General features: G+C 38.5%; 1 protein-coding gene across 1 annotated transcript; it reads right to left on the bottom strand.

Moving 5' to 3' along the window:
• Nucleotides 1–2363: 2363 nt before the first annotated feature.
• faap24 (FA core complex associated protein 24) lies at nucleotides 2364–14211 on the bottom strand. Its single transcript, XM_047382145.1, has 5 exons — nucleotides 13971–14211; nucleotides 11126–11268; nucleotides 10885–11040; nucleotides 3380–3641; nucleotides 2364–3233 (listed from the first exon to the last, which is right to left on the bottom strand). The coding sequence occupies exons 1-4, from the start codon at nucleotides 14071–14073 to the stop codon at nucleotides 3390–3392; spliced, it is 654 nt and encodes a 217-aa protein (XP_047238101.1). The 5' UTR covers nucleotides 14074–14211; the 3' UTR covers nucleotides 2364–3233; nucleotides 3380–3389.
• Nucleotides 14212–14726: the final 515 nt, after the last annotated feature.

The raw sequence follows: 14726 nt of genomic DNA, 5'->3' as shown, positions 1-14726 counted from the left end.
ACCTGTTAAAAATAGAAAATTGGAGGCCAGTCTCACTTTTAAATATAGATTATAAAATTCTGGCACAGGTTTATGCTAAGCGATTGAAAAAGAACTTAGGAGAGATAAGTGAAAACCAAAATGAAATTATGCCCAAATGTCACATTAGCTCTAATATTAGATTGGTATTAGATTTAATTGATTACTGAAATTTTATAGATTCCAAAGCATTAATGATTTTCCTTGACTTTTATAAGACTTTTGACTCAATTGAGCACTCCTTTATTATAAAAACACTACAAATATTTGGTTTCGGAGAGTCATTTATTAAGATCATTAAAATGTTTTACATTGATATAAATAGCTCAATTATTTTGTTTTCCAGAATGTCTGGGAGGTTTCCCATATTAAGAAGTGTACGACAGGACTGCCCTATTTCTTGTTTTCTATTTTTGATTGTTGCTGAACTTATTTTTAAATATTTCTCACAACCCAAATATTCATGGTTTAACAATTTTTGATAAGGAAGTTAAGATGTCTCCACTGGCAGATAACACAGTCTTGTTTCTTAGAGATAAGACAGAAATACCAGATGTACTAGAAGCCACTCAGAAATTTTCAGATGCCTCAGGTCTTAAATTAAATGTTGACAAAAGCGAAAGTTTATGTCTGTATGAGACGGATGAACCCCAGATGTTTAATATTCCGGTTAAGCAAACGGTAAAATATTTAGGAATTCATATAGCAAAAGATATAACTCTTAGACAATTAAATTTACAAACTAAGATTAGGAAAACTCAACTAATTTTGAACATGTGGCTACAAAGGGATCTTTCCATTTTTGGTAGGGTGTTGTCAAAAGCTGAAGGTGTATCGAGGTTTGTTTATTCTGCTCTTTCTCTTTGTGTTACTGATACGCTTAATAAAGAAATGAACAGTTTATTTGTTAACTTTGTTTGGAAAAACAAATACTTTTACATTTTTTCCATTTAAATCACACCTTTAAAGTCAAATGGATTAAAAAATGTTTGGAGATGCCACAATCTATGGAATTGTATTCCACAAAATATATTTAAGTTGGTCAGGGGGTTACGTTTTTACTAAATTGCAACTTCATTGTTTCCTGTTGCCGGTAAAGGTCTCAAACTTTTATCAGCGGGCTGTGCTTTCATGAAAATTGTCATACTCACAATTTCTCTCCACATAAAGAAAAATTATGGAACAATGGTAATATCACTAGTCAGTCATTTTCTACCGCTTATTCCATAGTGGAGCTGGTGCCTATCTCCAGCAGTCTATGGGCGAGAGACAGGGTACACCCTGGACAGGTCGCCAGTTCATCGCAGGGCAACACACAAACAACCACATTCATTCATACACCTAAGGGCAATTTAGAGTTACCAATTAACCTAACAGGCATGTCTTTGGACTGTGTGAGGAAGCCGGAGTACCCGGTGAGAACCCACGCATGCACAGGGAGAACATGCAAACCCAGGACCTTCTTGCTGGAAGGCAACAGTGCTACCAACTACACCACCGTGCAGCCTGGTAATATCACTATTAACAACAAAAGCTTATATAAAAGATTTGGTTTGATAGAGGTATAATCTTTGTTGCAGAGCTATTTGATGATGAAGGTAACATTTATAACTACGAGAACTTTCTGAAATCAAAATGCTTTCCAATTAAATATAAAGAGTTTGCCTCTATTGTGAAAGCTATTCCTCACAGCATTATAGTTAATGAAAGCACATTTTAAATATCAAAAAGTTAGTTTGCAGATGCCATCTTTGAGGATTGGGGGAATTGACATAATGGACAATAAATCTTCAAATCATCTCATAAGAAAAGCGTTGTACAACTCAAATATTGTATCACCTAAAGGAAGAAGTTTTTGGAATGCTCAATTTATCAATATCAATTGGAAGAAGGCATGGATGATTCCCTTTCGGTATTATATTTCAAATAAAATAAGGGAGCTCAATTTTAAAATTTTGCACAATATTTTTCCTTATAACAAAAAACTTTCAATGTTTAAAGAATTGGATGAAAACTGTACTTTTAGTCAAGTTGAATCAGAGACTGTTTTACATCTATTTTTCAGTTTCCCGGTCTCTTCTAAATTTTGAGGGGACATGGAGAAATTCCTCAAAAAGAAAACTAAATGCATTGTTCAAATCAGATCTAAATATGTGATAGTCAAGTTTGAATCTAGAGATAGATCTTTGTGCTTTATAATTTACCTAATGATCCTATTAAGGAAATTTGACAAACACAAAGCTAAGTTCTCGAGTTCCTTCCCAAACATTTATGTGTTTTTGTTGGATTTCCATTCATATGTAAATACATTAAAGTTAACAAATAAGAAATCAGATTACACACTGTTACATCTCCAAATGCATGTTTAATTGAACCTGTATATCAAGACCTATAATGTGCCTTTGTTATAGCATTATTTTGAATTGCTGCATCTTTTGTCCTTTTATTTTACAATTATATTGTGTTTGTGCTGATGTCAGACTTTTTTCTTTTCTTCTTGCTTGTGACAGACAATAAAGTTATAAAAAAAAGAAATGTAATGTATCCAGACAACAGTAAAAAAAGAAAGAAAAAAACACATTTTGTTTACAATACATTGATTTACAATTTCATATTAATGTCCTGAAATTGCCAAGATTCAAACATAAAAAGAAAGAAAAAATAAATAAAAGTTAGTGTGTGTAAAAACATTACTTTGAGAAAAAAAGTCAATAAAAAACAATCTCACAACCCCTCCTGCAGTATCTCCATAGTCCCACTAGGGGTTGTGACACCATTGTTTTAAGATCTCTGGTGTACACCAAAACATTACCTTTTAAGTTAAAAACCCTTCTTTATTCCGTTTCAAATTCACATTAACTATACGTCATAACTATCAATATTACCAAATCAGAAATTGCTTCCCAATTCATTTTTTTTTACCCAGCTTTTTCATCAGATAGAAAAACATTCTTTAAAAACAAAGAAACAATAATTTTAATTTTTTTGTTGTAGAATATGTTAAATATGCACATGACTTTAAAAGATTTAAAAGCCATTTTACAAATTTGTATCACGGTTGTGGTTTAAAAAAATGAATCTGTGGGGTGCTGCGCATGGCTTAGTGGTAGAGAATGGGACAGACTTGAGCGCAGTCATGCAGAGTTTGAGTCCTGACACCGGAGATCTATGCTGCATGTGTCCACCTTCTCTCCATCCCATTTCCTGTCTGCCTACTTTGAAAAAAAAATAAAAATAAAGAATAAAAGGTCACTAGTGCTGCAAAAAAAGAAAGAATTTGTATCAAAAAGATTTCTAGACATTGAAATGCACTGTATTTACAAATAGTTTGGCCCTGGCCCAATAAACACAAAAAAATTACACATTGGTCTTTATGTTCCAGCAGTAAGGTGTACGTGGAAGAAGCTGTGGATCTGCTGGGCACTGGCCTGGCCTACGATGGGCTCTAGCTCAGCAGAAGATGCATTGGAGACCTCCTGTATGCTGGAAAAATTCTGTATCAGAGTCAAAGCCTTAACTCTGCCAATCCCAGGGATCTGCAGGATCAGAGCCAGGGTCTTTGAATCCGACAGCCAACATGAAGTCCTCAACCTGAAAGGGTTCTCTCTGCCCTCCCCTTGAACCTAAACACAAATATTGCAACAAGTCATCACAAAAACCCAGCAAAAGAGAGCTCAGGTTACTGCATGTAAATACATTTATAATTATTATATTATATAATTTTGCTGCAGTGCCAGCGCCATCTTTTTGGATAATGCCTTCAAATTATTTCCTCCAGAAGTTAAGAAAACCAAATTCAGACAGTTTCTCTTATTTTCAGCTGTTACATAGTTACACAGACAGCTAACCGTATTTTGGGTTTGATCTAAGGCAGGAGCTCCCCTCCAACCTGAAGAGGGCAAGCCCCCCTTTTCCGGCCGAGAACCATGACCTTGGTCTCGTCGGAGATAATCCTCATTCCAGCTGCTTACCACCCAGCTGCAAACCACACCTGTGCATGCTGTGGGTTTTGACTAAAGGGGGCCAGCAGGACCACATCATCAGCAAAAAGGAGAGAGGAGATCCACTGGTCCTTGTAAACATGCAAAATTGTAGCTATGTTTTTTTTAGCTGCAAATGCTAAAGCTCTGCTAATGCTAAGACAGTAGCCACCATTAGTTCTGGGTTTACTAAACAGCTCGCCCTGTACGTGCTATGATCGGCCATAGCACAACCCGAGGCCCTTATGCACACAATAATATTCGTAAAAATGGTGGAAGCTGTTGCTAAAATCTTCTTTATATATATATCTTTATTGGCAACTAAACCAGGAACCCCTGGTGTGACATTCATACGCCTGCCATCCGTCAGCCACATTGCAAGTCTATCGATTATTTTAGTTGAATTTTACTAGTTTTGGGCCATATCCTGGAAAACAACGACATCTTTAAGCATTCATTGTAGTTACGGGATTCCGCTTACATCAGGGATGTTATAAGCAAGCCCGAAGCCCAGTTTGAAGCCATTTGCCTGTGGTTTTTCTGTGGCAAGGAGGCTTGTTGTTCATGAGTGAATGTCTGGAACCTGCCGGTTGTGTGAAAGATATAGTCGCTCACCATCCAAATAATTGAAATCAGGTGTTCCAATTACTTCCATGGCCACAGGTGGATAAAGTAAAGCACCTAAGCATGCACTGTTTCTACAAACATTCGTGAAAGAATGGGTCACTTTCAGGAGCTCAGTGAATTCCAGCATGGTACTATGATAGGTGCCACATGTGCAACAAGTCCAGTCATGAAATTTCTACACTCCTAAATAATCAGTGGTATTATGTGGAAGTGATTGGGAACAACAGAAACTCAACCACAAAGTGGTAGTATGGGAAGAAACTTGTGCCATCAGAAACTGAATTTGAATTGCTCTGACTGAATTTGTATTTGTGTAACTTGAAATTAAATGCATTGGTTTGAAAATGAATTTCACTAAACTAAAACTGAATTTTATGGTTTGAAACTGAATTCATTTCCTTTTAAAATGTATTTTGTTGTATTAAAAATCCAGTTCAACTACTTTCACTTTCAGGTCTGTAATTCAATTTCAGTTCCAAAATTCAGTTTTTTGTGTCACACATCCGGGTTCTTGAGGATAGCCACAGATTAATCGAACACAGGTTCATCGATTTACATTTCACATCAGGTTAAACTTCCTTTACGCCATGTTGAGCTGTAGCAGTGCAGCATACATGAGCTTGGCGGATGTCAATCACCAAGTCAAATGAGCATCTAGAAGAAGCGTCATGGAAACAAATGGTCAAACAGCAACACTTATGCTACCTGTAGCTATTAGCCTAAACATGGGGGGGAGGGCAGTTGATGGTGATGCACACAGTGCACAAAAGCTGCTGACTTTCAGCAGAGTCAATTACTACAGACCTCCAAGCTTCAGATGGCTTTCAGATCAGCTCAAGGAAAGTGCATAGAGAGCTTCATGGAATGGGTTTCCATGGCCGAGCGACAGCATCGGAGTCATACATCATCAAGTGCAAAGCACGCCACCACTGGACTCTAGAGCAGTGGAAAAGCATTCTTTGGAATAACAAATCTTGCTCATCTACCTGGGAATCTGTCAAGTCTTAGTATGGCAGTGACCAGGAGAACAGTACTTGTCTGACTGTATTGTGCCAAGTGTAAAGTTTAGTGGTAGAGCGATTATGCTGTGTTTCTTTTTTTTTTTTTTTAAAGGAGCTGGACTTGGCCCCTTAGTTCCAGTGAAAGGAACTCTTAAAGCTTCAGCATAGCAAGAGATTTTGGACAATTTCATGCTCCCAACTTTGTGGGAACAGTTTGGAGATGGCCCCTTCCTGTTCCAACATGACTGCGCACCAGTGCACAAAGCATGGTCCATAAAGACATAGATGAGCTCGAATGTGGGTACATAAAGAGGAGGAACTTGAAAACTGTAATGACAATTATCTTGTTCCATGAAAAGCACACTGTGGCCACAAAGGTTTCCACTGTGTTTGTCCAAGGAAAAGTGGTGGGATTGCAATCTACTCAAAAAAACAAATTTAAGATTTTAACATCAATCTCTGGGAATGGGGTTTTCACCTCCATGACTGGCCTCATTCCAGTCCGCCATCTTGGGTGTCTCCGTATCGCTTCACGCTTTTCACAACATTGCAACATTGCACACTTTTTCGACCATGGATAAGTATCTAGAGCCGTTACAGCATCCTGATAAGGCCATGTACATCAAGAAAATTGCGGTCATCAACAAGGTGGATCCATATGTTGGTTATGAAAAATAGTTGCTTGCATACTTGTCTAAATATTATGTGCAGCCAATTGTCCGGATTTGCATTAAACAAACCACCACATAGGCAAAAATCCATGGTAAGATTAATATTGCCTTTTATAGGATATTTACATAATAATTGTATCACTAGATAATACATTTACAGTATAACATTAAAAGGTAAATTGCAGCCTATATCTAGCTGGTCAAGGCGTGAGAGTGCAGCGTACTGAACTAGGTTACAGCGCTGAGAGCTGCCACCCAGCTCAGAATCAACTGATCACGTCACGGTTTGGCAGACTACTTTCCAGAATAGTATTACAATAAATGCAGACGAACATTATTTATTTACCTGTCAAAAAATGTGCACTGCACACGAGCATGAGTGAGGTTCAAGCTGTCCAAATCCACCCTAGATATCCATTGAGCCACCGTAGTTGAATTGTGTGCAAAATTGCAATCTTTTTTAATTTTCAACCAAAATAGTGATTGCCATTTTATGTTACTCTTTATTAATACAAGCAACAAACATGCCCTGTAGATATGCCTATTTGTAAACAAGGTCTATTTAAAGCAAGAAATTGAACAGTGTTTTATTTGTCCAAATATTTTTATTCAAGAAAATAGCTTATCGAGTTAAACATCAGTCTTTGTACAGAGTGTAGTGCGCAGCCCAGTCGTCTAGACCCATGTTGGGACCCACAGTCGTGGATTTCAACATTAAACTCCGGTACGGACCTTTCTGGAACTTTCAAAATAAAGTGCATTAACCTTCTTCCGGCACAGCCAGGAAACGGGATAACTGCGGACTTCCTGTGACGCCACTATCCAAATAAAAGCACATCTGTTGCTACATCCGCCCTCTTTCCACACGGCCTCTAGTGGGACCGGTCAGGGGAGGCCCAGCGCGCTAATGTCTTTTGCTGGCAAAAAGACAAACTCTTCAACTGGATCCAAGGAAGCCTTACGATCATCGATCATATGCAAAGACAAGTAGGAATGAAATACTGTCTGTGTATCCGGTATTTTCATTCATGAATGGGGGTAATTAAGGTACAAGCATTGCTTGACTTTCTCTCCGAGCCCCCGCAGAAGCAAACTGTGTTCGAGAGAAGCCCCGGCAAAGACGTGGTCTCCCAGTGTGGAAGGAAGACAGCAGAGACCGCAGCGGACAGGATGGGCCGCCCAGCTACAGCTCCGGAGCTAACCCTTTTGTTCACAGAACGAACGCACCTTCTGATTGTGAGAAGCTGAGGAGGTTAGCGGGAAGCTAACCCTTTGTTCACTGTGGATACCTTCTTCAAAGTTCATCGTCCTTGGACGTTTCCTCACCATGGTCAGAGGTTAGGTTGGTTTGGGCAGATTAACAGTTAGGATGAAATGATCTGAACGTTTTCATTTATGAAGTGTGGTTTTGTTTTTGTGAAACTCTGCTATCATAGTGCTAGCAGGCTATCTGCAGCACACGTGCCCTGTTTGTGTTCTGTGTTTGTGTGTTTTTAAGTTAAGTCAAACTTTACTTGAAGGGTGATTTAAAACACAGAAGATTGCTCATAACGTCCCCGCTTATGCATTTTAACCCTTATATTACCCGAGGTATTTTCAAAGGTATGTGTTTGTTTCTGGTGCTAAGCTTTCCGCTTCTTTGTTAGCTTAACTGCTAACAGCTAAGGACATGTGCTTGCTGTTAATTAATATTTACCCAGAAAGGTTTAGTTTTCAATCCAGTAAATAATGTGTCCCTAACATCATTTTGAGAACTAAGTAAACACCATTAAGCACCATTTCTCCAGAAAGATTTGGCTCTTTCCAAAATATTTCCTTGATAATATTTTTTTCAAATATTATTTCAATAAATAAAAGGCAGCTAATGAGACACCATTGAGAAATGGTCATCCAGAAGGTTGGTTTTATTCAGCAGATCATTATTTAAAACATTATTTTATTAAAATAATATTTTATCTGATCTTGCATTGTGAATGGTTGTCTAACGTTTGCTGATTATTGCCTAAATTAGTTCCAAGACTAACTTAACTTCACTTCCAGATTCTTCAAGATAATCCTTGGTTCTCAAACATAAACATTGCATGGTAATGTTGCATCACATTTTTGGTCATGATTTCCAGTCATCTTTAATCAACTTGTTTATATTGTACATAGCCTATTAGTCTTCATTATTCTTTAATTCTGCTTGGTAGTTTAGTTGGATTGTTTTAGCATAGTAAAGAGTTTGTTGATTGAACTATGTTTGACTTTGAGTTGCCTTATTTTTGTTAATAAATTCTTGTATTTTAAGAAATTGTGTGGATTCATTCCATGTGTTTGCAGAGTTTTGCTGTTCAATAATGTCAGAGCTCGTCTCACACCTTTCTATTTTGTCCTACTGGGCTGGTATTCACAAGACAACCCTTAACAGACCGAAATATTATTTGATAAAATACTAAAATATTAATAATAAATATTAAATAATATTCTCAGATTCATAATCACAACACCCAAAACGACCCAACAGTGCTGTAAGCTGAATTCTTTAGCTTAAAGCTGGCAGAAAGAAGCTGAATTTGACTGTAAGTAATCTGATTAAATGTAATGAATAAGCAGAAAACAAATGTTCCTCTACTGAGAGCTACAGGAAGAAGCTTAAATTGACAGCAGAAAATCAGCCAAAATCTGATAAATTAGCATAAATAGCAGGAACATTAGCAAAAAAAAACTGTCATCTGATCTGTTTAAATAGGAAGACTATCACCTAAAAAAAGCTAAAGAAGCAGAAGTTACCTCAAAACTACTTGTTGAAACAGTATTATAACAGCAGTGTATAAGCTAAAATTAGCTAAAATGTTAACAGTAGCAATTTGGCCAACACTAGCATGTTGGCAAACATTATCTCACTCCATTCAATATGTTAATTTAGCCTGATAAGTTTAGCCTAAACGCAAACATTAAGTCAGTCCATCTATAATGCTTACAGCAGCCTATATGCAAAAGTCTTTGAAATTGCCCTTTGACCTGTTAAGCCAGACAAACAAGGCTGAACAGAGGGATGTCCATTTTTCGCCAGCTCTAAGAGTCGGTCAAACAATGGCAATTTTTTTTTTCCCCCTAAATATCTAAAGAGGAGGCTTTAATGTTTACAAAGCAATTTGTTAAATTGTTTTTTTCACAAATACTTTGGGTTTTACTGCAATTTAAAGACAAGATGATGCTTAGGGGTCCTTGTACGTCTTTCCACGTCTTCTTATGACAACGTTTTCTGCACCGTGCGTAACAAAGATTTACAAATGTCATGAAAGTAATGAAATGAAAATGTAATGAATGCAATAGCATTATTTGCTGTCATTTCAGTTTTTAACTTTATGTTCACTCTCTTTTCTTCCTAGAAGCTACACCATGCCTGACTGTGTCTACCTGTAACACCTTTCTGGAGAGGGGCATCGTCCAAGCTTCTGCTGGCAACAACTTAATGCTCACCTTCTACCGATGATCCACATCGCCCTGTCTTTCAGTGTTTAACCCTTTCTCTCTCCTAGACACGGAAATTGACTGAGCTTTTACTGTGACTAACTATGTGCTTTCTTTCAGACTCTATCCTTGAAAACTGGCTCAAAGTTTATCTGTTCTTTCTTTCTAGATGAAACGACTAAAGGAGCTACATCCATTAACATTTACTTTTCCTTCCCATAGAAAGTACTCCTGGATCAGTGCTTCTGTGTTCTTTTTGTGTCTCTGCTCTGTTCTCTCAAACCCCCAGTCAGTCGTGGCAGATGGCCGCTCACACTGAGCCTGGTTCTGCTGGAGGTTTCTTCCTGTTAAAAGGGAGTTTTTCCTCTCCACTGTCGCTACATGCATGCTCAGTATCAGGGATTGCTTCAAAGTCCACGCCAGTGACTGTCCACTGTCTCTACATGCTCATCCAGGAGGAATGAATGCTGCAAGTCACTGACTGGATGCAATCTGCTGGGTTTCCTTAGACAGAAAAACTTTTATTCCAATTTGAATAAATAACTGAATCTGACTGCACTGTTCAATGATTAGGATTAATTGGAATGTATGTACCTAACAGCAGCGTGGAATTTGAAGTGGAGTAAGCTGGCGAGAACCCTGAGTAATTACTAATAGTTGCTAATAGTTAAACCAGTCACTGTTGCCCAATAGTTGGGCTCTGATTTGTTAGTCTGACTGAAAAAAATATTGTATTTTTTAAATATTGTTCATTATTAATAATAATTATTAATAGTTTCCAATGGCCAAACAAACATTTCACAACACTAGCCTAGTTAAGGAGTTCTTACATTTTTTAATTTATTTATTCTGCATATATGTTTAAGGCTTACTGTTTGAGAACGCCAGAGCACAAATTCACTTCATCCATTGTTCTATAATACTATGCCTCACCAAGCAGGTATTCATAAAATAATAACAGACAGACACTGAAAGTAATTTTGATTAAAAATTGCTAACTTTGCTACCTTTGGAGTTCAACAGTTATTCAAAGCAAAGCCTACTGTTGTTCAACACAGATAAAAACATGCTATAGATGATGAAAGAAACATTGATGTAGGTCTGTTAGCCTGATCATTATAAGATACTTACAATTTCAGTGATGAGCTGTGAGGCTTCTGTTTGACCACTGATGGGCAGCATAAACAGACCCAAATCAAAGACCACAAAATTCTGCACAGCAGAGAAGTACTGCTCACTGAGCCTTGTCCTCTCCACTAAAACCAGTTCCTGGAAACTGCGCCTGGCCTGGAAAACAAAAGGGGTGCAGTTTAGACCAGTGAGAATGTTTACATAAAACTATACCGTCAGGCAGCTCATGGACTTCACTCACATTTCGGTAGCAAACCAGCTTCCTTTTGTACCCATTCCCTGCTATTATGTCACACTCAGACACATACAAGAGGCACATTTTGTTTGGAAGATGGAAATCTGCTACACCCAGCTCCTCTTCAAAGAAGATTTTCACACCTTCATCTGCAGAAAAAGTTCAGTGAGGTTAGCTCAGAGCTTTTTGGGGCACTCTGAAACTCTAGCATTCAGTTTAAACTGATACACAGTAGTTTCAATTAATCAGGGGTAACAGCAGGCTAACCAAGAAAAGGAAGCAAACCTCACTTTAGATTGTTGAGAAGTTTCAGAAGGTATGGAGTGCAGCTGAAGACAGAGCTTCCTGGACATGTGTGTACCCATGTCCTGGACACACAAAAGCCGTATCCAGGACATAGAGTATAACTATAGCACTCATTGTGTTAGGTTACTCCTTTTTTTCTTTCTTTCTGCTCTCGGTGAAGGAGGACGCTTATTCTCTGTCTCCCACCCCCTTCCATATCTGCCCTGCTTCAGCTCTGTGTCTTGTCTTTGGAGCCTCTTTTTGCAAATCTTCCAAATTCTTAGTTATGGATTTGGTCAGCTGGTCTCTCAATGCAATTGATCAAATTTTCTCGAGTAGAAGACAGGGTGAAGGAGAGCCCAACTTTTCCGGACTGGACGTTTTTCTCTGGATACACAATGGACTCCTGGCAGAAGTGGAGGATTGTGTGTCTGTCGATAATGTCAGTCAAGGATGTGGAAGATGTGTATATAATTGGATGTTTGATATCAGGATTTCTGCTTTTTGGAGTCAGCGGTTACCTGGCATATCGAGAAATTCGGAGTGTCAGCAGCTGTTCTGGCTATTGTAAGGCTGCCTGGCACGTGTGATGGGATCTTCAGGGCAATCAGCACTCAGACTGAGATGTTACGTGAGTTGAATCGCAGACTGGATGTGATCCTTAGGATCGCATGCAGGTTGCGGTTCCTGGACTCAGGGGTGAAATGGGATAAATCTTGGAGAACGTTGTTCGCTCGGATCTGGCAGAAAGACCATGAATTTGGCTGTTTGGATTCGCCTTTGAGAAGCACCAGCGAGACTCTCAAGGCTGACGGAAAATTAAGAGTCAGCCTAACCCAAATAATTATTGTTTTTCTGAATCTGGCTCCCCTGCACGGCCTTGATGGCTGGCTATCTTCAACCTCTCCTGAAAGTTATGTAAACATGACGCTCTGCTCCCTCCCTTCCCTGAGGACATCTGTGGACCTGCTCAGAACTGTGTGGCCGGTTGATGAACATTCCAACGTACCATCAAGGACAATGGCCTCTGTGACAGTGCTTCATGGACTTACTTGCACACAATCACTTGCACACACACATGCTCAAGATAAATATATGCACCCCCTCACACCACCTTCACTGTTCCCGGCATGATGTTGTTTTGTCAACTTGTTGCTTCTTTGTGCTGAGGTTTTTTGCAATCTCAAACTGTATCCTGCTAAGGATAAAGTGTGAAATATGATTTTTTTTCCTCTACTTACCTAATGTGGCCTCTTTTCTCATCTAGCAAGGGCAGCGCCTGTGAGTGGGCAGCAAAGCCTCGGTGACCCGTCCCCCCTTGTCTTGTGTCATGATGTATGTTTGGATGGGTTGTACTGGAATTCTAATTTCCCCTTGGGGATCAATAAAGTATCTTTGAATTGAATTGAAGACAATGTAAATTTGTTGAGCTAGGGAGAAAAAGAACAGGACTGCTGCTCAGTGAGCAAACTTCCTTTTTTCAGATAAAAGTCAATTTAGTATCTAATTTGTAAAAGAAAGTCCAAGAGTCTGGATGAACATTTGAGAAAGACAGAGTTCAAGTTGCTTGAGGTCCAGTGTTAATTTTGCAGTCAGGGGGGTATGGAAGTAAAATAGACTCATTAGAATCAGACATTTTTTAGACATTGAATTTATATCACTGAATTTTTATCCTGTGCAATTATGTATGTGATTTTGTTTGTACTTAAAATTTGCCACCAAAAATTCGCCTGCAAATGTGTTGACCTTGTGGTGACTTCAAGTCAAAGCAATCAGCACTCGATCGAGTCGAGCGTCTTTTAGCCAATCAGATTATGCTCATTTGATCACGTGACACCATTGCCTTGGGCAGAGGCGAGTCTCTTAACAGTTTGATGGATAGTGGCTTAATGAAGATCAGTGATGACATTTTTCTGCCAAAAATATATTATTACAAAACGTTCACAGTTGTTTAGCTGGAAATCTTAGAGCATCACAATTCTTCCTTTGAATGATGAGCTTTATGGAGGTGCTGATTTAATTTTCCAGGACAACTCTGCACATGCCCACAATGCCAAAGGTGCCAATACAAGCTTGAATGATTTTCTCAAATTAAGTAACTTTTCAATAATATTCAAATTGAGAAAGATGCAACTATACAAGAAGGGAATTAGAAAATTTCAAACGTTTGAGCAAACAAAAGCTGCACACACAAAAACACAATGTAATTTTTTATAAACATTCTAATTCTCAACTTAAGCGGAATTGGTCAATTAGTCAGAGCAGAAAATAAAACTGCAGTCAGTTCATTTTTAACTTTCTCTAAACATGGCGCCCAGTGCATAATGACAATTATTCTAGAAGTCTGGCGGCTCAGCCAAATGCAACTTTACTGACTTAATTAATGCTTGTTTGAGAGAGAAGCCCCTTCAACCCTGCACATTTCTCATTGTTCTGTCCATGAACATCACAAATAAAACAGATTTTCACTCTAATATGCTGTGTTCTCAAATACCACACTGGCTCTCAGTCAGATCTGAGCTTTCAGAGTCGCCGCTCGGTTATGGCACTGAAAGAAGAGACTCACATCTTAAGCGCTGGATAAGAGAAGAAGTCCTCCATTTTTCACTGCAAAGAATGTGTCCGTACGGAGGAACAGCATTTACTAAGACAGCTGCTTTGGGATCCATAATGCTAAACACTAAAGGATATGACCCTGTTCATATCACTTGTTCTTTTAATTACCACAGCGTTTCCTTGGAGTCCACAGCGTGGATCGCTTCGTCTCCTTCTGTATTTATTGGTTGTTACCAACCAACGTATACGTGCACTTGCACCATCTACTGGACTGGAATGTGGAACAGTAAACAGTAAATGGGGAGGAGGGCAAGGGGGGAGGGACATCCAGGTGCAAGTAGGGGTCTCTACAGACGAAGGACGTTTCTCAACCACCAATCCTGATTGGACGAACGAAATCAAGCGCAGCACAGGATTTGACGAGCACATGACTATGGACGTAACTCAACCGCAACATATGATTGGACGATAACAGGAAGTGATCTTTTTTAAATTGACGTTTGCCACTGGAGTTTTTTTCTACTTATAATCTTCGATAACCCCCCTTTTTTACATCGAATCTGTTTGAATAAAATAAAATAAGAAAATAAACAAAAAGTTCTCTCTACAGACTTGTTCTATTTTTTCCTAATTTCAGTAGTTTATTCCTTGGCATCGGACTTTTATTTATTTGTTTACTTTCATAAAGTTGATCTTTCAATAATCAACGGTATTGATTTTTCAGAGATATTGTGAGGGCTAAAAGTACATATTGAGACAAAATGAT

The sequence above is a fragment of the Girardinichthys multiradiatus genome, chromosome 2, assembly GCF_021462225.1.
Source record: "Girardinichthys multiradiatus isolate DD_20200921_A chromosome 2, DD_fGirMul_XY1, whole genome shotgun sequence".
NCBI lineage: Eukaryota > Metazoa > Chordata > Actinopteri > Cyprinodontiformes > Goodeidae > Girardinichthys > Girardinichthys multiradiatus.
Note: the sequence above shows the minus strand (reverse complement) of the source record. Positions and strands in the feature narration are given on the sequence as shown.